We start from the raw sequence: 26,506 nt of genomic DNA on the forward strand, positions 1-26,506 counted from the left end.
AATTCCTCTCCAATTCCTTCTGTCTGGCACTGCACAACACAATCGGTGCATTTCCTTGTGCTCCAATAATCCAGTTATTCACAGAAACTTGGTTTCTAAAATGGCACACGTGAGGGACGGCCGGCATCCTTACTTGGCTGGGACACCTTCATAGTGGAAGTACTGGTGTTTGGTGGAGAGTATGCAGAGCATTATCTCCCTCGGATCGTTAGATGGCAGCCCCCCTGGGTTGCAGCGGTGCCTCGGATTCCCACAGGGCATGATGGGACTTGGAGTTTGCCGACTCTGCCCTGTTGGGTCCCGTGGGTGCTGAGGGGCACGCAGAGCCTTACTTTGTTGGGCTTCCATACCATGTTAAACAGGCCACTGGAAATACTCTCGGGTACAACATAAAGGCGGCCCCCACAGCCTTCATTTAGGGAGCCAGAGGACAACACTTGTGTGGAGGAGTGGAGGAGACAGAGACAAAGTATTGACTGCCGTATACTTTGTCTGTGGCATGGGAAACGCTTGCCTGAGAAGGGTTTCCCAAGAATAAAAACTCTTTATTCATTTTTATATCAGTGTGTGAGACTGCCTGAGTCAAATTTAGGGAGGTGAAGCGCCCCCTACAGTCCACACCCGTGAACCTTTATTCTGGTTAGAGAAGCTGGGTTATTGGCCTCTGACAAATCAGGAAAACACACGTAGATTTCTCCTCGAGTAACCCATTTATGTGGCCGTGTACAAGTGAAATACGCTGAGGTCTGTGAACATCGTTAGGGAAAAATGACTTTTGCCCTGCACAAAGTGGATGTCTTAAACGAGATGCCAAATTTATAGTTTGTTAGTATAAAATTGGTGGAGGGCTTATAAAGTTGAGTTTTAAAGTGTGTGGAAACGTCCGACTTCAACTGCAGCTCCAGTCGGGTCACAGGGTCTCAGGTCAGGGCTTTAATTTTGGGCCTGTGCAGACCTCTAGTCGAGGCAGTTCAATTTTCATTGAGAAATCTCCAACAGATTGTGCTGCACGAAGTTTTAAATTTTCAAAATCTCCCTTCGAAAAGCATTGGCGAATTTAAAAACCCGTCAGACTTAAAAGAGAGAAACGTACTACGTGACAACAACTACAAATTACTTCACTGTTTCGATTTTCTAACCATTTTGTCTCCTTTCTCCTTATTTCATCTCCGTTAACCACTGCTGACGGCAAACAGATCCTCATTACAATTTAACGACTGCGTCGCAGGTTTGGAAGTTGCCGTCACCGGCTACCTGAACACACGTGGGACGTGGCATTCCTTCATCGATAACAGATGTTTCCTCGTGCGCCTCACTTGACTTATCAGAAAACCGTTTCTGCTTTGTGATGCCTTCCCAGAGGCTTGAGTGCAAGCAGAAGAGCACCAGTACATCAGTACTCGACGCTATAAGTCGTAACAGGTATGTTATATGGTGTTCCCAACCGTAAAAATGATAAAATACAGTCAAGGAAAACAAACGGTTATCGAGATATGAATGAAGTAAACATTGTCTCAGTATTTACCTTACACTAAACCAGCCTCGCAGCTCTGCAGATTAAACCGATTATGTTTCACTAGAGTGGCCAGATGACCCGGTGACAGGGTGTGGTATAGCGGGTCCACAGCTCATGTCAAAAGGGCCAGTTTTTAAAATAAATAATCGCCGCACTCTCGGCTTATAGAGGGGGCATGGTAAGTGTGGTGGATCGGTTCCCGGGCTGATTCGTGATGTGGGCGATTCTCGCTTAAGTGCACAGGTGAGGAGTCGTTCGCATCCGTAATTGTTCCTGGGAGCTGCTGATTGCCACAGCTGTTCCACGTCCCCGTAATATATAGAAGTGTGAGGTGGCTAGTAGGGAGGAGAGGAACAGGAAAGTAATGGACGTTGGTTAAGGGAAGAAGAAGGCTGGAGGCGTTGAAAGCCGGTGCAGGAGCGAGCAAGAGAGCAGTTTTGCTGGTAAATGCAGGCAGCTGGAATGGAGAGCCCCTCATGAGTAGTGTGTGGCCGACACTAGAGGAGGGGCAGTTGGAAGTGGTCGCTCCTTCTGAATGATTTCTCAGAGCTGGAGTGACCGGCAGTATGGATGATCCCCCACGCAATGTAATGGGAGTCGAGGAGACTTAGGATGTGAGCGACCTGGCCGTTGGAGAACCCAAGTCTCGGTCCGGTAAGGTAGCTGTACGAAGCCAGGGGACGGAAGGCAACCGGACAGAAGTAAGGTCAGCTGCACCTGCTGATAGGGTGACTCCCCTGTTGCAGGGCCCGGATGGGAGAAGCAGGGGAGCCGCCAGTTGAACGGAGAAGGCATCGGGTTTTTTAAAAAAAGAGACAGCTTCCAGCCACTGTTTTAACTTCGTTGCTTTTTAAAGAGTTTTTCTATTGGATTTTAATCTCCACTCATCACTCGTTTTTATGGATTATTTATTTATGGATATTTGGGAGACACTGCACTTTATTTATTTGGACACTGTTTTGTTTTGTTGGTTTTAATAAAAGCACTTGTCACTTGTACACCATCCCCTTGTTTCATTGTTATGCCTCACTGCCAAGCTCAGTGTCGGGTTCAAGAGAGCTCCCTGAAGCTGCATGGGAAAACCTGGAGTGAACCCGCATTGTCACATTGGGATAGTCCTGATTTCAGGCTATCTACCTTACTAAACCACAGTTAATATATGCACGGCGGACGCACCGAGGCGCATGCGCACTGCGGCCTTGGCGCCTGCCCCAGAGTCCAGAGTCAAACGCAGCGACTTTCCAAAACGCGGCGGCTTCCCAGAGTCAGTAGGTGGCGCCCAAACAACACAACCTGTAAGCGCCCAGACAACACCACCTGTAAACTAGACTTGCTCTAATCCACTGTGCCAGTAATATACATCACATAACGGTCATTCAGTTTGGCGCCTGCCCCAGAGTCCAGAGTCAAATGCAGCGACTTCCCAAAACGCGGCGGCTTCCCAGAGTCAGTACGTGGCGCCCAAACAACACAACCTGTTCACTACACTTGCTCTAATCCACTGTGCCAGTAATAAAGATCACATAACGGTCACAGACTCTAACCCAGTGGCTGCCCAGACTCAGTGGCTGGCACACGAACACCACAACCTGTAAACTGAACTTGCTGTGCTCCACTCTGCCAGCAGTCGGTGTCAGCAAAGGCAACGGAATCACGTCTCCACAAAACGAAACCGCTTTAGTACAGATATGCTTATGTAATTAAATGACATTTCCCCAGACGCACCCACCATCCATGATATGTCATCCATCCAAATATCGGACGGAACAGAAACTGATTGCCATTCTTGGATTTCCGATTCGCTAGCGAATCGCGGGCTTACTTGTGTGACTGGATAAATAACAGAAGAAAATCAAAATGTCCGGTTTTAATAGGCAGCCTATCTAAAAAACACACTGCTTTGCTGAAGCAAACGTCCTCACAGTAGACTTACAGCAGCGTGTATGACACTCCAAGGGGGACCACTGCCCCCAATACCACCCCCCCATACACCAGGCCCTCCACCTTCTCTTCGATGTAATTAACATATAACGGCACGGTCAAAACCTCTGACTGTCAAAGGCTGATAAAGAACTTGTGTTAAATTTGAACAAAAATCGTGACGAAGACCAAGAAACTGACACAAACGGGCAGCACTGCCATTCATTTGTTTCCAGATCAAGCAATGTGTGGAATCCTATGTGTTCATTTATAAAAATACTAGACATTAAGCCCGTTACAATAACGGGCGCTAGAACAGCAATCCATAAACATTAGTAGGTACAGTCTATATTAAATGGCAAGGGACCTTTTACCTCATTACATTTTTTCCGTAAAATGCCTATAATTTTCTCTGACAGTAATCCTGGCTTTGCTGTCTGTAATATGCGTTTAATTTCCTGTCACAACTGTGGGCAATCAGCAGATTCTCCCCAGCAACTGATATAATGTGCGCGAAAATAAATCTACTTTTACATTACACTTTACCGGGTCAAGCTTCTTAATCGCAAATCTGACATCCTCAGAGTGAACACTTGCACAACAATGGGGAAGCTGGTCTCCGCGTCTCAGTACCCCATTGGATTTTTCGTGTTTTCTGTTTTAGGTCTTACCTCATTTACCGAAAATCCGATTGGATCTTCTGCGCGATATTTTATAGGTCCCTCCCTCTCTGTCTTGTGTGACGCGTCAGGTGGCCTTTGAAGCATCTCACCATGCCCCGCGCATGCACACTTCACCAGAAGACACACACACACACACAGACACTGGACGTACACAGGGGTTTTATTAAAGAGGATGCCTTTCTTGTTTTTTTTTTTCTGCCATGATCCCTTTCAGATGATGAAGAGATAAAACAGGCATTAGACAAATGATGAAGGGGTTTGGGGTTTCAGGGAGAGAGTAAAACATACGGAACAGAAGACTTGACGCCGAGAGAAAATCAACAGCTAAAATGGCAGTCATCCATTCAGGAGTTCAGAAGCACAAAGGAACTGAAGCTTCAGGATTAATCTGCACGTTGTAATGAGCGCGGCGACAGACACGTAGACCACCGTAGGTACTGGGACTCCACGCGGTTGAGAAGTGCTGTGTCTTACGGTCATTTTTGACTATGTGACATAACAGCAGCAAGTCGAGTTTAGTTAAGCAGTGTGCTCTGCGGATATACAACATGCTTCTGGAATGGCATATTTATAATATCCAATTAGTAATGGCACATTTCTTTAGTTATTCATTTATTTGTGCAGTCAGGAGACTCATCTGTGCCTCTTATTGGTATCATTAAGCAGATTTGTTGATTCGGGTGTTTTGAGCACTGAAATCCGCATCTCTTGTAGTTATCTATCTAACTACAGTGGTGCCTTGGATTGCCAGCGTAATTTGTTCCAGAAATGTGCTCGCAGTCCAAAGCACTCAAATATATTGTGAATTTCCCCTTGGGATTAATAATCAATCAATCAATCAATCAATCAATCAATCAATCAATCAATCAATCAATCAATCAAAAGCGAATTTCTCCATAAGAAGTAACGGAAACTCAGATGATTCGTTCCACAAACCAAATATATTCATATAAAAATGATCAATACAAAACATAACGTAAAAATACATAAAACAAATTAACCTGCACTTTACCTTTGAAAAGAATCATGACTGGTGTAAGGGAGACGAGAGAATGGAGGAGGAGGAGGGTTATTGTGCAGGACGACTTTCACTCTAACTAACGGAATCCCTGCTTTCTTCTTTTTATGCGACTTTAACAAGGAGCCCATCCAATGACAGCTGCTTTTGCGTGAAGAGTTACTACACTCGGAAACAAAATAAAATAAAATAAAATGCTTTACGCACTGTAAGGTTTCTAAACTCTTTTGGGATTCCACCCAACGGGACGACACACGGCAGAGCATCCCGAATCAACCGCAGGCTCCCACCGCTGTAGCAGTTCGCCGTAAAAGCGAATCCAAAAAGAACTCAGTCACACTATAAGCGCCTGTCGCCCATGGGTGATGCGCGGAACGTTATAAATGCAAGGGCACAGAATTACTTGGCCCCAACCCTGCCTGATTGCTGTGTCTTTGTATAGGAGAGTGGCAGGTCTCGCTACAATATATAACCCTGCTGTTCCTGTTTCACGCTGAATAAAAGCTGGTTTTGCTAAAGTACTGCGACTCAGCTTTGTGTTTTAGGGTGCAAGACAGGGACTCACATGTCACACACATACACACACATGGTCACAATGCTATAGTAAACAGCATACGCTCATACGAATGCTGACTATACGAGCAGGAGAGACGATTACCCACAATCCCGCAGCGAGAGAGAGAAGAACCATCAGCTCAGTTGTGATCACGTGACGCTCAGCAGATAAAGCGTATATGTACTACTCGTATTGCAAGACCTCGCTCGTTTATCAAGTTAAAATGTATTACAAATTTTAGCTCGTTTTAATAGTATAAATGGAGCACAGCAGGAGAAGAAGAAGTGAGGATGTGGAGGTGGATGTGTGGAGTTGCACAAAAGGACAGAAAAAGAAATGAGACCATCAGAGGTACAGCGAAAGCGGGAGAGAAATCTAAGAAAGGACAGGAAGGTGAGTTGAAGTGGTGTGGACATGTGATGAGGAGAGACAATGTGAGCAAAAGAATGATGGGAGTGGAAGTCCAGGGGAAGAAAAAACAATGGGAGATCAAAGCAGAGGTCTGACTGGGGAGGAGGTATTTATTATGGGAAAAAAAAACTATCCAAACCTACATGGCCCTATGTGAAAAAGGAATTGCCCCCTAAACCTAATAACTGGTTTTTCCACCCTTAGCAGCCACAACTGCAATCACACGTTTGTGATAACTGGCAAGGAGTCTTTCACATCGCTGTGGAGGGATTTCTGACCACTCTTCTTTGCAGAACTGTTTCAATTACTGTATCTATATAATGTTGTGATCCTGCCGACTACACTAAAATTAGTATCTGTCTATTATACAGTGCCTTTCATTTTTATCAATCTAAAATAGTGTTTTTATTATCTATCTATTCATCTATTATATAGTGCCTTTCCTCTCCATCTATTTATTATATAGTGCCTTTCCTCTCCATATATCTGTTATACAGGTGCATCTCAATAAATTAGAATATCATCGAAAAGTTAAGTTTTTCCGAGCATGAACCGCTTATTTAAGGTCATACCACAGCATCTCAATTGGATTCAAATCCGGTCTTTGACTTGGCCACTCCAAAGCCTTCATTTTGTTTTTTTTAAGCCGTTCAGAGGTGGACTTGCTGGTGTATTTCACGCTGAATAAAAGCTGGTTTTGCTAAAGTACTGAGACTCGGCTTCGTGTTTTAGGGTGCAAGACAGGGACTCACATGTCACACACACACACACACACACACACACACACACACACACACACACACACACACACACACGTGGTCACAATGCTATAGTAAACAGTATACGCCGTATAAATGTTGACTATACAAGCAGGGGAGACGATTACCCACAACCCCTCAGCGAGAGAGAGAACCACCATCAGCTCAGGTGTGATCATGTGACACTCAGCAGACCAAGCGTATATGTACTACTCGTATTGCAAGACCTTGCTTGTTCATCAAGTTAAAATGTATGAAAAATTTTAGCTCATCTTACAAAACACTCGCAGACCAAGTTAATCGCAATCCAAGGTTTTACTGTATCTATATAATGTTGTGATCCTGCCGACTACACTAAAATTAGTATCTGTCTATTATACAGTGCCTTTCATTTTTATCAATCTAAAATAGTGTTTTTATTATCTATCTATTCATCTATTATATAGTGCCTTTCCTCTCCATCTATTTATTATATAGTGCCTTTCCTCTCCATATATCTGTTATACAGGTGCATTTCAATAAATTAGAATATCATCGAAAAGTTAATTTATTTCAGTAATTCAATTCAAAAAAGTGAAACTCATATATTATATAAATTCATGACACACAGAGTGGTACATTTCAAGCATTTATTTCTTTTCATTTGGCTAATTATGGCTTATAATTAATGAAAACTCAAAATTCAGTATCTCAGAAAATTAGAATATTATGACTAAGTTCGATATTGTAGACTCGTGGTGTCCCACTCCACTCAGCTAATGAACTGAAAACACCTGCAAAGGGGTCCTGAGCCTTTAAATGGTCTCTCAGTCTACTTCAGTAGGCCACACAATCAGACTGCTGACTTCAGTCATTGACACCCTCCCTCCGCAAAGAGGGGAAGCCACAAAAGGTCATTGCTGAAGAGGATGGCTGTTCACAGAGTGCTGTATCCAAGAATATTAATGGAAAGAAAAAATGGGACAGCAGAAAAAGGTGCACAAGCAACAGGGATAACCGCAGCCTTGAGGGGATTATGAAGCACAGCCCAGTCAAGAATTTGGGGGAGATTCCCAAGGAGTGGACTGTGGCTGGAGTCAGTACTTCATGTGCCACCACACACAGACGTGTGCATCCGGGACGTGGGCTACAACTGTCACAGCAATCCTTGTGTCAACCAGAGACAACGTCAGAAGTGTCTTACCTGGGATTAGGAGATAACAGACTGGACTGTTAACAGCTCAGTGGTCCAAAGTCCTCTTTTCAGATGAAAGTCAATTTTGCATTTTATTTGGAAATCAAGGTCTCAGAGTCTGGAGGAAGAGTGGAGAGGCACAGAATCCAAGTTGCTTGAGGTCCAGTGTGAAGTTTCCACAGTCAGTGATGATTTTGGGGGGCCATGTCATCTTCTGGTGTTGGTCCACTGTGTTTTATCAAGTTCAAAGTCAGCGCAGCCAGCCGTCTACCAGGAAATTTTAGAGCACTTCATGCTTTCCTCTGCTGATGAACTTTATGGAGATGCTGATTTCATTTTCCAGCAGGACTTGGTACTTGCACACACTGCCAAAAGTACCAATGCCTGGTTTAATGACCATGGGATCAGTGTGCTCGACTGGCCAGTAAACTCACCTGACTTAAACCCCATAGAGAATCTATCAAGAAGAAGATGAGAGACACCAGAGCCAACAATGCAGATGAGCTGAAGACTGAGATCAAAGCATCCTGGGCTTCCATAACACCTCAGCAGTGCCACAGGCTGATCAACTCCATGCCACGCCGCACTGATGCAGTCATTCATGCAAAAGGAACCCTGACCAAGTACTGAGTGCGTACGGACATGGACAGACTTCAGTAGGCCAACATTTCATAATTAAAAATCATTTTTTAATTGGTTTTATGTAACAGGCTAATTTTCTGAGATACTGAATTTTGAGATTTCATTACCTGTAGGTCAAAATCAGTAAAATGAAAAGAAATAAATGTCTGAAATATATCACTCTGTGTGTGATGAATTTATATAATATATGAGTTTCACTTTTGAATTGAATTGCTGAAATAAATTAACTTTTCGATGATTTTCTAAGCTATTGAGATGCACCTGTATAGTGCCTTTTCTATCTATCTATCTTATAGTGCCTTTCATATCTATCAATCTATTATATAGTGCCTTTCACACACACACATATATATATATATATATATATATATATATATATATATATATATATATATATATATATATATATCTACTGTATCTATCCTATAGTGCCTTTCACATCTATCTATCTATTACATAGTGCCTTTCACATCTATATATATATATATATATATATATATATCTACTGTATCTATCCTATAGTGCCTTTCACATCTATCTATCTATCCATCCTATAGTGCCTTTAACATCTATCTATCTATTATATAGTGCCTTTCACATCTATATATATCTATCTATAAATCCTATAGTGCCTTTCACATCTATCTATCTATTATATAGTGCCTTTCACATCTATCTATCTATCTATCTATCTATCTATCTATCTATCTATCTATCTATCTATCTATCTATCTATCCTATAGTGCCTTTCACATCTATCTATCTATCTATCTATCTATCTATCTATCTATCTATCTATCTATCTATCTATCTATCTATCTATCTATGTATCCTATAGTGCCTTTAACATCTATCTATCTATTTATCTTATAGTGCCTTTCACATCTATCTATCTATCTATCTATCTATCTATCTATCTATCTATCTATCTATCTATCTATCTATCTATCTATCTATCCTATAGTGCCTTTAACATCTATCTATCTATTATATAGTGCCTTTCACATCTATATATATCTATCTATAAATCCTATAGTGCCTTTCACATCTATCTATCTATTATATAGTGCCTTTCACATCTATATATATATCTATCTATAAATCCTATAGTGCCTTTCACATCTATCTATCTATTATATAGTGCCTTTCACATCTATATATATCTATCTATAAATCCTATAGTGCCTTTCACATCTATCTATTATATAGTGCCTTTCACATCTATATATATATCTATCTATAAATCCTATAGTGCCTTTCACATCTATCTATCTATTATATAGTGCCTTTCACATCTATATATATATCTATCTATAAATCCTATAGTGCCTTTCACATCTATCTATCTATTATATAGTGCCTTTCACATCTATATATATCTATCTATAAATCCTATAGTGCCTTTCACATCTATCTATCTATTTTATAGTGCCTTTCACATCTATATATATATCTATCTATAAATCCTATAGTGCCTTTCACATCTATCTATCTATTATATAGTGCCTTTCACATCTATATATATATCTATCTATAAATCCTATAGTGCCTTTCACATCTATCTATCTATTATATAGTGCCTTTCACATCTATATATATCTATCTATAAATCCTATAGTGCCTTTTACATCTATCTATCTATCTATCTATTATATAGTGCCTTTCACATCTATCTATCTATCTATCTATAAATCCTATAGTGCCTTTCACATCTATCTATCTATCTATCTATCTATCTATTATATAGTGCCTTTCACATCTATATATATCTATCTATAAATCCTATAGTGCCTTTCACATCTATCTATCTATTATATAGTGCCTTTCACATCTATATATATATCTATCTATAAATCCTATAGTGCCTTTCACATCTATCTATCTATTATATAGTGCCTTTCACATCTATATATATATCTATCTATAAATCCTATAGTGCCTTTCACATCTATCTATCTATTATATAGTGCCTTTCACATCTATATATATCTATCTATAAATCCTATAGTGCCTTTCACATCTATCTATCTATTTTATAGTGCCTTTCACATCTATCTATCTATCTATCTATCTATCTATCTATCTATCTATCTATCTATCTATCTATCTATCTATCTATCTATCTATCCATCCTATAGTGCCTTTCACATCTATCTATTATATAGTGCCTTTCACATCTATCTATCTATATACCGTATCTATCCTATAGTGCCTTTCACATCTATCTATCTATCTATATACCGTATCTATCCTATAGTGCCTTTCACATCTATCTATCTATCTATCCATCCTATAGTGTCTTTCACATTTATCTATTTATCTATCTATCTATTATATAGTGCCTTTCACATTTATCTATTTATCTATCTATCTATCTATTATATAGTGCCTTTCACATCTATCTATCTATCTATCTATCTATCTATCTATCTATCTATCTATCTATCTATCTATCTATCTATCTATCTATCTATCTATCTATCTATCTATCTATCTATCTATCTATCTCTCTCAAACTTCACAGTTGACTGAAGTGCACTCTGCTGGCTGTTAAATGTGTTAATAATAAAGTGTTCTCAAATAATGACATTTTCATTTACACACTTGAGTTTTAATACAAAAATACGTGCAATGACATTGCCAACAATCTTTCCTCGTCCCCCACTGTACCTTAGCGTCTGCCGAGATCTGTTGCACCCCTTTGCTGGCAGCATCCCGTATGATGGGTGTAATCAGCCCCCGGTCGGTTGCGACAGCAATGGAGATATGAATTGTATCCAGGAGCAGAGGTCCTTCAGGTTGCCATGTCACATTTACTTCAGGCATTTCCTAAAAGATAATATCAAAAAAGCCATTTAAGGAAAAGAGACTCGCTTGATAAAAAAAATACAACTGATAAAAAAAATATAATACAAATTAAAATGAATTATAGTTTTAGTCGTCCGTTGACAAAAGAAAAAGCAAGTAAAGGAGACGTCCACACTCAAAAAGAAAAAGAAGGGTGGAGACGCACTTCCCCTGATCAAGGTTATACTCTGTGACGGTAAATTTTTTCCTTTTTTAGTATGGAAATAACCTTTAAAAACTGTTTTTCCCTCCTAATAATAGTTTTAATTGTATTGTATAAAAATATTACTCAACAGACCTGAGACAAAGAATACAGAAAGTTAAGCTAAGCTCATAGGACTCGGTGCTACAATCCCATAACGTAATTGCCAATCATTCCATGGGTGGATGTGGAAGGGGTAAGTGCTTCACTGGGGTCATCAGGTGGAGGCCCTCCTTCCATTGTGTTTTGTTGATAGGCCCACGACACCTCCAGGGGGCTCAATGGTAACACTTGAGTCTTAGGTGTACCCCCCTCCACCTTTAATTCTCCTGTTATTCCCCAGCTCGACTTGATGTTATTTTAGAATGAAGAATGAAGTGTCTGTAAAATTGGCTCAGACAAAGGAAGAAGAGGCTAATAGTGAAAAGAATCTCGTCAGAATTGGTGATGTGAAGAGTGATATCCTGCAGGGGGCGGCAGTGCTGTGTCCACTTCTATTATTAATGTACATAAATGATATGCACACGAATAAAATCAATAAGCTGGTAATGTCTGCGGATGACAAGAAAATGGTGAAAGGGCAGCTAATGGGAAAATCAGTCAGTCAGTCATCGTCCAACCTGCTGTATCCTAACACAGGGTCACGGGGGTCTGTTAGAGCCAATCCCAGCCAGCACAGGGCGCAAGGCAGGAACAAATTCCTGGTAAGGCGCCAGCCCACTGTGGGCACACACACCCACACACCAAGCACATACTAGGGACAATTTAGAATCGCCAATACACCTAACCTGCATGTCTTTGGAGCACCCAGAGGAAACCCATGCAGACACGAGGAGAACATGCAAAATCCACGCAGGGAGCACCCAGGAAGCAAACCCAGGTCTCCACACTACGAAGCAGCAGCTCTACCCACTGTGCTGCCCTAATGTAATTTTGGAATTAAGGCGAAGGTTAAAGGTCAGGATTGTAAGAGCAGCAATGACAAATGGAGCTGAGACATGGGCAGTAAATGGAGCACAGCAGGAGAAGAAGAAGTGAGGATGTGGCGGTGGATGTGTGGAGTTGCACAGAAGGACAGTAAAAGAAATGAGACCATCAGAGGTACAGCAAAAGCGGGAGAGAAATCTAAGAAAGGACAGGAAGGTGGGTTGAAGTGGTGTGGACATGTGATGAGGAGAGACAATGTGAGCAAAAGAATGATGGGAGTGGAAGTCCAGGGGAAGAGAAAGCAATGGGAGATCAAAGCAGACGTCTGACTGGGGAGGAGGTATTTATTATGGAAAAAAAACTATCCAAACCTACATGGCCCTATGTGAAAAAGGAATTGCCCCCTAAACCTAATAACTGGTTGTGCCACCCTTAGCAGCAACAACTGCAATCAAGCGTTTGTGATAACTGGCAAGGAGCCTTTCACATCGCTGTGGAGGTATTTCAATTGTAGAACTGTTTCAATTCAGCCACATTGGAGGGCTTTTCCGAGCATGAACCGCTTATTTAAGGTCATGCCACAGCATCTCAATTGGATTCAAGTCCGGACTTTGACCCGGCCACTCCAAAAGCTTCATTTTGTTTTTTTAAGCCATTCAGAGGTGGACTTGCTGGTGTGTTTTGGATGATCATTGTCCTGCTGCAGGACCCAAGTGCGCTTCAGCTTAAGGTCACAAACTGATGGCCGGACATTCGCCTTCAGGATTTTTTTTAGTATAAAGCAGAATTCATGGTTCCATCAATCACAGTGTAGAAGGAAAATTTTTTATATTAACATAGAAATAGCAAATTAACATAAAGAGCCATAAAAAGTAATTAAAAGCTTCTAAAACATTAGATTAAGCATAAATTAGAATGTTGAGAAAGTAAGATAGGTCAAGTAAATAGTTAACTAAAAATCAGTCATTTTGCATTATTTTTTCAGCTTACAGCAGAACTGCTAGTGTGGGAAAGAACAGATAAAGCAAAGAAGATTGAGAACACCTGTGTCCAGAGATAGGAAGCTAAAAGCGGCCAGCTGAAATATTGAATCAGCAAAGATGGCAAAAAGGCATTGCTGCCAAGGTCAGGTGAAGTAATGCAAGGAAAATGACAAAATATGTACTATATATACGAGGGGGGACCCAAAAATAACCGGAAATAGTTTTAAAACGTGTTTAATTTAATTTTCTGTACAAACTACGATTAGTCTCCTTCAAAGTACTCTCCATTGGCGGAAATACACTTATCTAACAGTTTGTTCCATTGTTCAAAACATTTTTTAAATTCGTCTGAAGTAATGCCCATTAATGCTCTGGTCGTTTCTTGTTTTACCTCTTCGACGTCAGCAAAACGCCTTCCTTTCAAGTCTTTTTTTCATCCGAGGGAACAAAAAGAAATCACACAGAGCTAAATCCGGTGAGTAGGGTGGGTGGTTCAGGGTTGTCATACCGTTTCTAACAATAGTTTCTGCAACACTTTTTTCAAGAAGAAAACAAAATTTCACTGCTGCGTGTTGCTCACGATAATCGGCCGTCGTAAAAAAACGACGCTTGCACAAAACTACTTTTACAAAAAAATTCACTGAACACAAGCACAACCTTCCAGACTGATGGCACTTGGCAGACTGACTTGTGAGGAGTGTAACTAGATCGCCCTAGCGGCCCAACCACGTACTACAAGTACCAACCTAACAACAACAAAATTCCGGTTATTTTTGGGTCCCCCCTCGTATATGTAGAAAATTAGTAATACTAGCATTTAACCTAAGTACTGAAATTAAATATAAATCAAGCATGCCAAGCAAATGGTTAAATAAAGGCACATGCTATAGTTTAATTTTAATTAAAGCTTAAGCTTCAGGCCACTAATATAAAAAGTTTGGAAAGCTTAAAGGAAACCCATATATTGGCCAGTTAGAGAAAATAAGAACAGCATAGAAAAGTAAAAATACCAGGAGGGGGCCAGCGGCAGGAAAATAAGGAGATAATAAGGGTTCCCATGGGAACTGAAGGTTCGGCCGGACAGGAGTAGAAGGGAGTCAGAGGAGATGAGCAAAAGAGCTCATTTGAGCGAGGTCGAAGAAGACAGGAAATGACATAAGAAAAGCCCAAAGATGGTAAGAGGAAGCCATCTGCCCAGCCTTAGACCAATCAAAATAAGCAGAACAGAAACCAAGAGAGAAACAATGGACAGTAAAGCCAGGTGCAGAATGAGCTAATTGAGTGATAAGAAAATGATATATAAGTTTTGGACATTGAACCGTACTGCTGTCACTGTCCTGCTCCACTGACAGACTGAGGAGATCGTTCCTCCCCCAAACTATGCAACTCTTCAATTCCACCCGGGGGGGGGGGGGGTAAACATTAACATTATATAAAGTTATTGTCTGTTTTTACCTGCATTATTATCAATCTTTAATTTAATATTGTTTTTTGTATCTGTAAGGTGCTGCTGGAGTATGTGAATTTCCCCTTGGGATTAATAAAGTATCTATCTATCTATCTATGGAAGGCTGTGATCCTGCCGACTATACTAAAATAAATATCTATCTATCTATCTATCTATCTATCTATCTATCTATCTATCTATCTATCTATCTATCTATCTATCTATCTATCTATCTATCTATCTATCTATCTAGCTAGCCCGAGTCTCCTAATAGCATTTATTTCAGGTAAAAAGCCTTCTGGTGAAGATTTTTCGCCACGACAACAGCAAGTCATCCAGGTCCTGAAGCAGCAAAGCAGCCCCAGACCATCACACTACCACAACCACTATGTTTGACGGTTGGTATGATGTTCTTTGTTTTAAAATGCTGTGCTACTTTTACGCCGGATGTAACGGGACTCACACCTTCCAAAAACTTCAACTTTTGTTTCGTCAGTCCACAGAATATTTTCCCAAAAGTCTTGGGGATCATCAAGATGTCTTTTTGCTAAAAGTGAGACGAGCCTTTATGTTCTTTTGGGTCAGCAGTGGTTTTCGCCTTGGAACTCTGCCATGCATGCCATTTTTGCCCCGTCCCTTTCTTATGGTTGAGTCGTGAACACTGACTGACCTTCACTGAGGCAAGGGAGGCCTGCAGTTCTTTAGATGTTCTTCTGGGGTTCTTTTGTGACCTCTTGGATGAGTCGTCACCAAACTCTTGGGGTAATTTTTGTAGGCCGGTGACTCCTGGGAAGGTTCACCACTGTTCCATGCTTTCTCCATTTGTGGATAATGGCTCTCACTGTGGTTAGCTGGAGTCCAAAAGCTTTAGAAATGGCTTTGTGACCTTTTCCAGGCTGATGGATGTCAATTACTTTGTTTCTCATCTTTTCCTGAATTTCTTTCTTCCTTTTTGAGATCCTTTGGCCTCCTTCACTTTGTCTGACAGGATCTATTTAAGTGATCTCTTGATTCAACAGGCCTGGCTGTGGCTTAGTGACATTGAACTCAGCTTTCCAAAAAAAAACGCGATGAACCACATGATTGAACAAGGGGGGCAATTATTTTTTCACATAGGGCCATGTAGGTTTGGATTTTTTTTTCCTTAATAAATAAAATCATCACTTAAAAACTGCATTTTGTGTTTACTTGGGTTACCTTTGTCTAATATTTAAACTTGTATTGATGATCTGAAACAATCTAGTGTGACAAACATGCAAAAAAAAAAAAAGAAATCAGGAAGGGGGCAAATACTTTTTCACAGCACTCTAGCTGACAGAACACATGCTCGATACAAACGTCCCCACCACAAAGTGGGAAGAATGTGCAAGGGTCCTAATTCACCATGAATATTAACATTAAAAATGTCCCATGTCTCCATGTGTCTAAACTTCTTGCACACTGTACGTCTACGGTTAACCTAAACTTCACTGACGCCCTTACAGGATGAGCTCCGGTGTTCTAGTCAGTCGCCAGTGTCTGTGTGCTCTAAAATGTCCAAAACGTCATCCGCTGCAGGAATTCTTTTTTTTTTTCTCCAATTGCGTCTTTTTGAAACTTAAAGCTTCAATCTGCCAGTCAGACGCATGACGCCGACTCCCTGGGGGTTGAGGAGGATGTGAGGACAAGTCATCGTAAATTCACCCGATTGGCATATTAATGGGGTTAAGACCATTTGCAACTTTATACCACACAGCCGAAAGCTAAGGCAACAAGCCCACGGGGGGTCACAGGTTTCCCGTTTCATTCCTCTGAGCGCCTTCATCTTCTATTCAGAGAGTCGAACCAAAAATAGAAGAAAAGCAAAACCACGCCATCGAGAGAAGATTGGATCCTCATTTCAAAGGCTTCCTTTTATTTCAGAAGGTTAAATATGAGGCAGGGAAGATCAAATGGTTTGGAGTTATTTACCCATTAGTGGGAAAACGACAGTTACAGACTGGGTCGAGTCCAGGATTTATGACACAGAGAAGAAGACAACAACCTCACTCAACAGCAGTGAAGACTTCATCAAACAGAGAACCATCTGTGTCGTGGATATTCAAAGCACATCCATGACGGGTGTTGGACCAGCAGTCACACAGAAAGACATCTTAAGGAATAAACTGATACTCATGGAGTGTGTAAAGATGGCTGCATAAAGTCAGTGTCCTCTTTGGGGCTGGTAGCCTTGTGATCAATGGGGTAGGGAGATGCTCAGGGTCCACATTACCTTGTATTGGAAAGAAATGAGATGGATGGGCTGGTGGGTATGCATGTGGGGGGGGGGGGGGGTATGCAGATGAATGAATGGATGGGTGGACTGCTGGGTATGTTTGGGACTGGATGGATGGATGGGTGTGTGGGTGGATGGATGGGTGGGCTGGTGTGTATGGATGGATGGATAGGTTGTGTGGGTACGCCGGTGGATGGTTGGATGGGTGGGTGGGCTAGTGGGTATGTTTGGAATTGGATGGATGGGTGGGTGTGTGGGTGGGTGGGTGGGTGGATGGATGGGTGGGCTGGTATGTGGGTGGGTGGATGGATGAATGGATGGATGGATGGATGGTTGGGCTGGTGGGTATGCGGGTAGATGAATGGGTGGGTGTGTGGGTATGCAGATGGATGGATGGATGAATGGATGGCTGGGTGGGTGTGTGTATGCGGGTGGATGGATGGATGGGTGGGCTAGTGGGTATGTTTGGGATTGGATGGATGGGTGGGTGTGTGGGTGGTTGGATAGATGGATGGACGGATGGGTGGGTGGGTATGCCGGTGGATGGATGGATGGATGGTTGGGTGGGTGTGTGGGTGGATGGATGGATGGGTGGGCTAGCGGGTATGTTCGGGATTGGATGGGTGGGTTGGTGGATGGATGAATGGATGGATGGATGGATCGGTGGGCTGGTGGGTATGTATGGGACTGGATGGATGGATGGGTGGGTGTGTGGGTGGATAGATGGATGAATGGATGGATGGATAGGTGTGTGAGTGTGTGGGTGAAGGGATAGATGGGTGGGCTAGTGGGTATGTTTGGGATTGGATGGATGGGTGGGCTGGTGGGTATGCGGATAGATGGATGGATTGATGAATGTATGGGTGCATGTGTAGGTATGCGGGTGGATGGATGGATGGATGGTTGGGTGGGTGTGTGGGTATGCGGGTGGATGGATGGATGGATGGGCTAGTGGGTATGTTTGGGATTGGATGGATGGGTGGGCTGGTGGATGGATGGATGGATGGATGGATGAATGTATGGGTGGGTGTGTGGGTATGCGGGTGGATGGATGGATGGGTGTGTGGGTTGGCTGGTAGGTATGTGGGTGGATGGATGGATGGATGGATGGATGAATGTATGGGTAGGTGTGCGTGTATGCGGGTGGATGGATGGGTGGGTTAGTGGGCGAGTTTGGGATTGGATGGATGGGTGACTGTCAAACCATCTTTAGTACTAGGGCAGTGGTTCCCAAAGTGTGCAAAATTTTACACAATTTTCATAATTTATTTCCTTTTTCAATTCAATGTAATAGGACGCGACATCCGGCGGACCGGGTGCAAATCAGTAAGTTTCTCGATTGTTTTACTAGTTTGTCGAACTTTCTCTGTACTTTGTCTCCGTATATAAGTAGCTGTCGATTTCGCGCAGTCTTAGTGTTGAATTAGTTTTTGGAGATTGTATCAACTGTATATTGTTGTGATTAAATCAAGTGAAGTTTTTGAAGTTTTTCTTCTCGTATGTATTTTTACTAAATGAATTGGTTTTTACTAAACAGTAATAAGTGTTGTGAGAGTGAAAATAAAGAGGGCACACCGTCAACCAGAGTGTGAAGAAGCGAAGATATCGAAAATATGATGACAGTTATTTGGACTTTGGTTTTACATTGTCACAAGGTGATGGTGACGAGAGTGTGTACTGTGTATGAAAGTTCTGGCACCGGAGTCCATGCTATCAAGTACGAAGTTAAAACCAATCATCCCAGCATGGTTAGTAAATCTTGTGACTACTTTACCAGAAAGTTAAGAGAGTTAAATCAACATGATGGTAGTTTTTTATGAGCAGGCCTCAATACCAAGCAAAGCATTGCTACCATCTTACATGGTGGCACATAGAATCGCCTGACTTCTCTTATTCACTCCTGCTGGCTGGCAGGCTGGCTGGCTCGTCTTCTTTCTTTCGCCTCAATGCCATGCTCTCGCTCTCCAAGTCGTTTTCCTTTCCTATTCTTCTCTTTTTCCCTCTCCTCCTGTGCCCGCCTGTTCTTATATGGCTCTGTGGGCACAGCATCTCAATTGCGTTCAATGACATTTTTTTGTGATCTTAAATACATGTTTGATTTATTTTTACTTGACCCTTTAATTAAAAAAAATGATTGGCTATTTCACAAATTAGAATTTGAGGGGGGGGGGGGGGGCAGGGGTTGTGGGCCTTGGGAAAACTTGGATTCAGCAAAGGGCGCTGAGAATCGAAAACGTTTGGGAAGCACTGTACTCAGGTGTTGTACCATGTTTGCCATTATGGATGTAGTGAGCCGTCAAGCAGAGTGACCCCGTCTAGTGGCTAACTAAAAAGATTACAATATGCAAGTCTTTCGAGGCAACTCAGGCCCCTTCTTCAGGTGTGATGTACAGAAAGGGGCCTGAGTTGCCTTGAAAACCTCGCATATTGTAAGCTTTGAGTGAGTGTTTGCTTCATTTGAATAGAATATAAATTTCTTTCATAGTCATAGACAGTGGTATAGCCTTAGTATGAGATAGAACTTTCTTGCTATAATTAAGATACCGTGTGTTAATTGGGTCAGTTGTATAGATAGATACTGTAGATAGTCTATCTAGGTAGTCCCATAAGGTTATAGTGTAACAGAGTTCCTGATTATAGAACATGATGTATCAAACGACACAGCTTCCCGCACTCATACCTCCAAATACTTGCCATTAGTATAACGACACAGTACATCCTGCAGTCTCGATAGTCATAATAAATGCCTATGGTTAATGGTGTATGTTTATACTGTACTGTACACTCTATCGTTGTTTTAAATAAAAAGTCATGTGTGCACGTCAGAGGATTGCCTTCCAGGGTTTTCTGAGGTAAGTGATACCACCCCAGGGTGAGAGGGGGCGCTGTTACTAACAATCATCACTTTCTTTCCACACACAACAGTGAGAAGATATCCAGTAAGGGCAAATAACTTTTCCCTATAAAAGACCGGATACCCCTGAATGGTGCGTCTCAATCGGGACCCAAATGAGGCTCCTGAAAAAGACCCTCTTTATCAAGCTACTGACCTTAGAGACAGAGAGAGTCACACAGGCAACTACTTCCTTCTGTTTATTGCCTTTAGTGCCATCGAGAGCTAATGTTGTTTGTTATTATTTTCTGTTAAGATTAAAACAGAAGACCCTGCTGATGTCCCAACACTTCTTTGAGTTTCGTTCCATCCCTCCACACTGTATAAGAGTGTACGGTCAAACTCGTAGACAGAAGCACCCAATCTCACGTATCGTGCGTCTTTGGAGTGTTGAAGAGTTCTTTCTCTGTTTAATTTTCTTTCGAAAAATATTACAAAGAAGTGCACCATGGCTTCCATGGCTGAACTACAATGCTGTATGTGTATGGTATCTGAGATATTTAATACACGTATGCTACAGTAGCCCATATACAGTGCATCCGGAAAGTATTCCCAGCGCATCACTTTTTCCACATTTTGTTATGTTACAGCCTTATTCCAAAATGGATTAAATTCATTTTTTTCCTCAGAATTCTACACACAACACCCCATAATGACAACGTGAAAAAAGTTTACTTGAGGTTTTTGCAAATTTATTAAAAATAAAACAATTGAGAAAGCACATGTACTTAAGTATTCACAGCCTTTGCCATGAAGCTCAGAATTGAGCTCAGGTCCATCCTGTTTCCCCTGATCATCCTTAAGATGTTTCTGCAGCTTCATTGGAGTCCACCTGTGGTAAATTCAGTTGACTGGACATGATTTGGAAAGGCACACACCTGTCTATAGAAGGTCCCACAGTTGACAGTTCATGTCAGAGCACAAACCAAGCATGAAGTCAAAGGAATTGTCTGTAGACCTCCAAGACAGGATTGTCTTGAGGCACAAATCTGGGGAAGGTTACAGAAAAATTTCTGCTGCTTTGAAGGTCCCAATGAGCACAGTGGCCTCCATCATCCGTAAGTGGAAGAAGTTCAAAACCACCAGGACTCTTCCTAGAGCTGGCCGGCCATCTAAACTGAGCGATCGGGGGAGAAGGGCCTTAGTCAGGGAGGTGACCAAGAACTCGATGGTCACTCTGTCAGAGCTCCAGAGGTCCTCTGTGGAGGAAGGAGAACCTTCCAGAAGGACAACCATCTCTGCAGCAATCCACCAATCAGGCCTGTATGGTAGAGTGGCCAGACGGAAGCCACTCCTTAGTAAAAGGCACGTGGCAGCCCGCCTGGAGTTTGCCAAAAGGCACCTGAAGGACTCTCAGACCATGAGAAAGAAAATTCTCTGGTCTGATGAGACAAAGATTGAACTCTTTGGTGTGAATGCCAGGCGTCACGTTTGGAGGAAACCAGGCACCGCTCATCACCAGGCCAATACCATCCCTACAGTGAAGCTTGGTGGTGGTAGCATCATGCTGTGGGGATGTTTTTCAGTAGCAGGACTGGGAGACTAGTCAGGATAAAGGGAAAGATGACTAAAGTAATGTACAGAGACATCCTGGATGAAAACCTGCTCCAGAGCGCTCTTAACCTCAGACTGGGGCGACGGTTCATCTTTCAGCAGGACAACGACCCTAAGCACACAGCCAAGATATCAAAGGAGTGGCTTCAGGACAACTCTGTGAATGTCCTTGAGTGGCCCAGCCAGAGCCCAGACTTGAATCCGATTGAACATCTCTAGAGAGATCTTAAAATGGCTGTGCACCGACGCTTCCCATCCAACCTGATGGAGCTTGAGAGGTGCTGCAAAGAGGAATGGGCGAAACTGGCCAAGGATAGGTGTGCCAAGCTTGTGGCATCATATTCAACAAGACTTGAGGCTGGAATTGCTGCCAAAAGTGCATCGACAAAGTATTGAGCAAAGGCTGTGAATACTTATGGACATGGGATTTCTCAGTTTTTTTTATTTTAATAAATTTGCAAAAACCTCAAGTAAACTTTTTTCACGTTGTCATTATGGGGTGTTGTGTGTAGAATTCTGAGGAAAAAAATGAATTTAATCCATTTTGGAATAAGGCTGTAAGATAACAAAATGTGGAAAAAGTGATGTGCTGTGAATACTTTCTGGATGCACTGTAGCTTTGCTAAGTACTTCATATGATATAGGGGTTCACATTATGTCCAAATCACAGAACACATCATGGGTGTTAAGCGACACATGCCTGGGTAGCCACAACTTCTCTCTTCTCCCATGGACCACGTTGCACAAACATACAGCAGGGCTGGCTGCACACATGCTTTGTACACAACACTCTTCATTTTTAGAGAAACTCCTTTGGTTAGAAGCACTCCAGAGAGTTCTTGAAACTTTGCCCATGTGCAAGAGATCCAGGCTGGTATACTTTAAAATAAATTCTTTATAACAAGAACATGGGGACCCAGATGAAAAATCATTCACACTAGAATCACTGAAGCCTACGAAAAAACTCATAATCCCGGCCCACCTTAAATTCCTTTGCACCTCTCCATCGGCGTTTTTTGTTTTGTAAATGTGTTGATCAGCACAAGCAGCAAGCAGCCTGCTATACCATCAACCCCACCGACAAAGCGGAGTCTGTCACCAGTTTCCTGGAGTTATAGAGGGTAAATAATATATCGTTATTTGGAGCACATGCATTTCATGTGTGTTCCGTGTCTACAAAGATCTGGGTAAGTGTACGATGGCAGATAATGCGAGGTAAAAATTGCTACACACATACCTAAAGCAGAAACTTTTTCCACGTTATACTAATAAAGATGTGAAGTGTATAATGTGTGAAGACTTTAGTCCAAATATCAAATAAACATGTGCAGTGTAACAGCTTTTCACACCACTTGGTGTGGTTTCTTTGCGACGGACCAAATCACAGTAAACTGTTCATGCCATGTGGTTGGTTTTAGTTTTGATTTCCATTTGTATTTAATAGTGATGCAGTGATATGAACAATCCTGGGCGACACAGATACTGATTATCTGGAGAAAAAAATACAGACGCTGAATGTCTGATGGTCGTTTGGTGGACTTGAATCGGAACGCCATATATCCGTCAAAGAGCTAAGTACCGCAGCATTGTCAGGGCGTTTCTCAATACGACTGGCTACACTGTTGGACATCACTGGTAGACAGATGTCAGAGAAATAACCTCGACCTGGAATTGTGTAACAAGGGTCTAGGTGTGCCATTAATCTCTGAAACCCAATGTCCTCAACTACAGACAAAAGCTGATCATCAAATGCTACAAATCCCATTACCTTCCGAGTACAACTTTGAGCTTTTTGCACCGTCTGCATTGAATTGTTGTTGGCAATCAAATGCTTGTGCTGTTTGACGGAGTTCCGCTATCCTTGGCCAGCACTGGACCTTGATCGTTCTCTTGATGAGCTTCTGAAAAGCAAATCTGCTTCCGTCAAGTTCCTTAGTATGTCTTGCCTTGAGGTGAGCGATCAGATTTGTTGTAATGTCATTTTTTTTGTGCAATTTCACAGAGGAGAAAGTGCAAATAGCAATTCTTGTATTATCTGCACAAACACTCAAGCGAGCCCACACTTTAGACATTTTCCTACCTGCTAAATTTTGTTGCTGAAGCATCATGGGAAATGTTTTTGCAACTGGAGTAACTGGCTTATTTCTAATCAGCTGATTTTGTTGTTTTATCAGCCGATACCGACAATGGGCTAATACAATCAGTGCATCTTCAGCAATTATATTAGAAATCACACAAGTGAATAAAAAAATGGATCCTTACCACAAGAAAAATACTACCAGGACTATGCGATAAAACTAATTTTTACAGATCCCTTATGTTACCACAAAGACAAAAGACATGGGTCAACGACTAGACAACTGTCTTGGCTTGAAAAATGGCCACTGTAACAGCCATTTCCCTAATCCTATAAGATTTATGAATACTTTATTAGATGACATTGCATGATCTATCGGAGGTTCCTATAACCCCCTCAAGTACAACTGAATTGGTATATTCTTGCCATTTCTAACATCCATCCATCCATTTTCCAACCCGCTGAATCTGAACACAGGGTCACGGGGGTCTGCTGGAGCCAATCCCAGCCAACACAGGGCACAAGGCAGGAACCAATCCCGGGCAGGGTGCCAACCCACCGCAGGACACACACAAACACACCCACCCACACACCAAGCACACACTAGGGCCAATTTAGAATCACCAATCCACCTAACCTGCATGTCTTTGGACTGTGGGAGGAAACCGGAGCGCCAGGAGGAAACCCACGCAGACACGGGGAGAACATGCAAACTCCACGCAGGGAGGACCCGGGAAGCGAACCCAGGTCTCCTAACTGCGAGGCAGCAGCGCTACCACTGCGCCACCGTGCCGCCCGTGCCATTTCTAACAGCTTGGAGTAAACATTATCCGTTAGTTAGTGACAGCCTTGCCTTGTATAATGTGTAGAGGCATACGGTTTTTAACCGTGACCGCACGTGATCGTGCTTGATAGCCTAAGGGCTCTTTGAATGTGTGAAGTAACACGTAAATAAAATTTGTTTAGATAGATAGATAGATAGATAGATAGATAGATAGATAGATAGATAGATAGATAGATAGATAGATAGATAGATAGATAGATAGATAGATAGATACTTTATTAATCCCAAGGTGATATTCCCATACTCCAGCAGCAGCATACTGATAAAAAACAATATTAAATTAAAGAGTGATAACAATGCAGGTATAACAGACAATAACTTTGTATAATGTTAACGTTTACCCCCCTGGGTGGAATTGAAGAGTCGCATAGTGATGGGGAGGAACGATGTCCTCAGTCTGTCAGTGGAGCAGGACGGTGACAGCAGTCTGTCACTGAAGCTGCTCCTTTGTCTGGAGATGATCCTGTTCAGTGGATGCAGTGGATTCTCCATGATTGACAGGAGTCTGCTCAGCGCCCGTCGCTCTGCCACAGATGTCAGACTGTCCAGCTCCATGCCTACAATAGAGCCTGCCTTCCTCACCAGTTTGTCCAGGTGTGAGGTGTCCCTATTCTTTATGCTGCCTCCCCAGCACATCACCATGTAGAAGAGGGCGCTCACCACAACCGTCTGGTAGAACAACTGCAGTATCTTATTGCAGATGTTGAAGGATGCCAGCCTTCTAAGGAAGTATAGTCGGCTCTGTCCTCTCTTGCACAGAGCATCAGTATTTGCAGTCCAGTCTAATTTATCATCCAGCTGCACACCCAGGTATTTATAGGTCTGCACCCTCTGCACACAGTCACCTCTGATGATCACAGGGTCCATGATGGGCCTGGGCCTCCTAAAATCCACCACCAGCTCCTTGGTTTTGCTGGTGTTCAGGTGTAGGTGGTTTGAGTCGCACCATTTAACAAGTTTATTTAAGTGAAGTACCGTACGCTTAAGGCATATAGAAGAAGAAATTAAGAACTTTTAAGTGCAGAAATAACTAATGTTTTTCAAGAAAAGCTAAGTTTATAGAAGATACATTTTTCCTTTTTTTTGCCTTTTATTCTATGTGTGTAACTATTTTTCCTTTTATTCTTGTGTGGATTATTTTCTTTTAACTTTCACTAAATATTTTAAAACAAACTTTAGGACTGTGAGAATTCTTTCAACACGTGTTTTTACCCGTTCCTGACAACACCTTATATATTTTGGCAGCTACAGCCACATTTGGTACGTTTTTAGGCTTTTCCTCCGTGCCCCACACCATCCATTGTAAAGAGTACATGCAACAAAGATATTTTTTTAAATTTAAAGGGAACACGTAACTTCTGAAAACAGTTTTTATGTTGAAATGCATATAAAGCAGGATCATGAAGAAATTACTTTGACTTGGAAAATACCAAACTCATCCCTAAAACCAGATATCTCAATCTCCCATCCTGGAGCGCCGCAGTGGCTGCAGGTTTTCTTAATTAGTGGCCTTATTCTGCTGCTAATTAACTTCTTTTGAATTCATTTCAATTGATTTGCTCTTGAAGACTCGGAGCCCTTAACTGTTTCTTTTTGTTTAATTAGCAGCCAAACAATAACGAGATACGAAATGAGCCAAAACAACTGGGGGGTATTTTCCGTACGTCGCTTAAATCATCCGAGATCAGATGTCTCATCTTGGATGAGTTAATGCCGGTGACACTCATCCAGGATAAGTCATTCTTTCAGACACAGCTGTGTATTAGATTAGTGTAGCTGGATCTAATCATCCAAGATTAA

At 42.0% G+C, this 26,506-nt stretch overlaps 1 protein-coding gene across 1 annotated transcript in view; it reads right to left on the reverse strand.

Annotated features, from left to right (window-relative positions):
• Positions 1-26,506, reverse strand: part of pdhx (pyruvate dehydrogenase complex component X) — a 409,158-nt gene that overhangs the window by 66,693 nt on the left and 315,959 nt on the right. The window contains exon 9 of the mRNA XM_051923616.1: positions 11,349-11,507. Within this exon, the coding sequence (XP_051779576.1) occupies positions 11,349-11,507 (159 nt within the window). The remainder of the gene's footprint in view (positions 1-11,348; positions 11,508-26,506) is intronic.

Source organism: Erpetoichthys calabaricus, chromosome 2 (genome assembly GCF_900747795.2).
Source record: "Erpetoichthys calabaricus chromosome 2, fErpCal1.3, whole genome shotgun sequence".
Taxonomy (NCBI): Eukaryota; Metazoa; Chordata; class Cladistia; order Polypteriformes; family Polypteridae; genus Erpetoichthys; species Erpetoichthys calabaricus.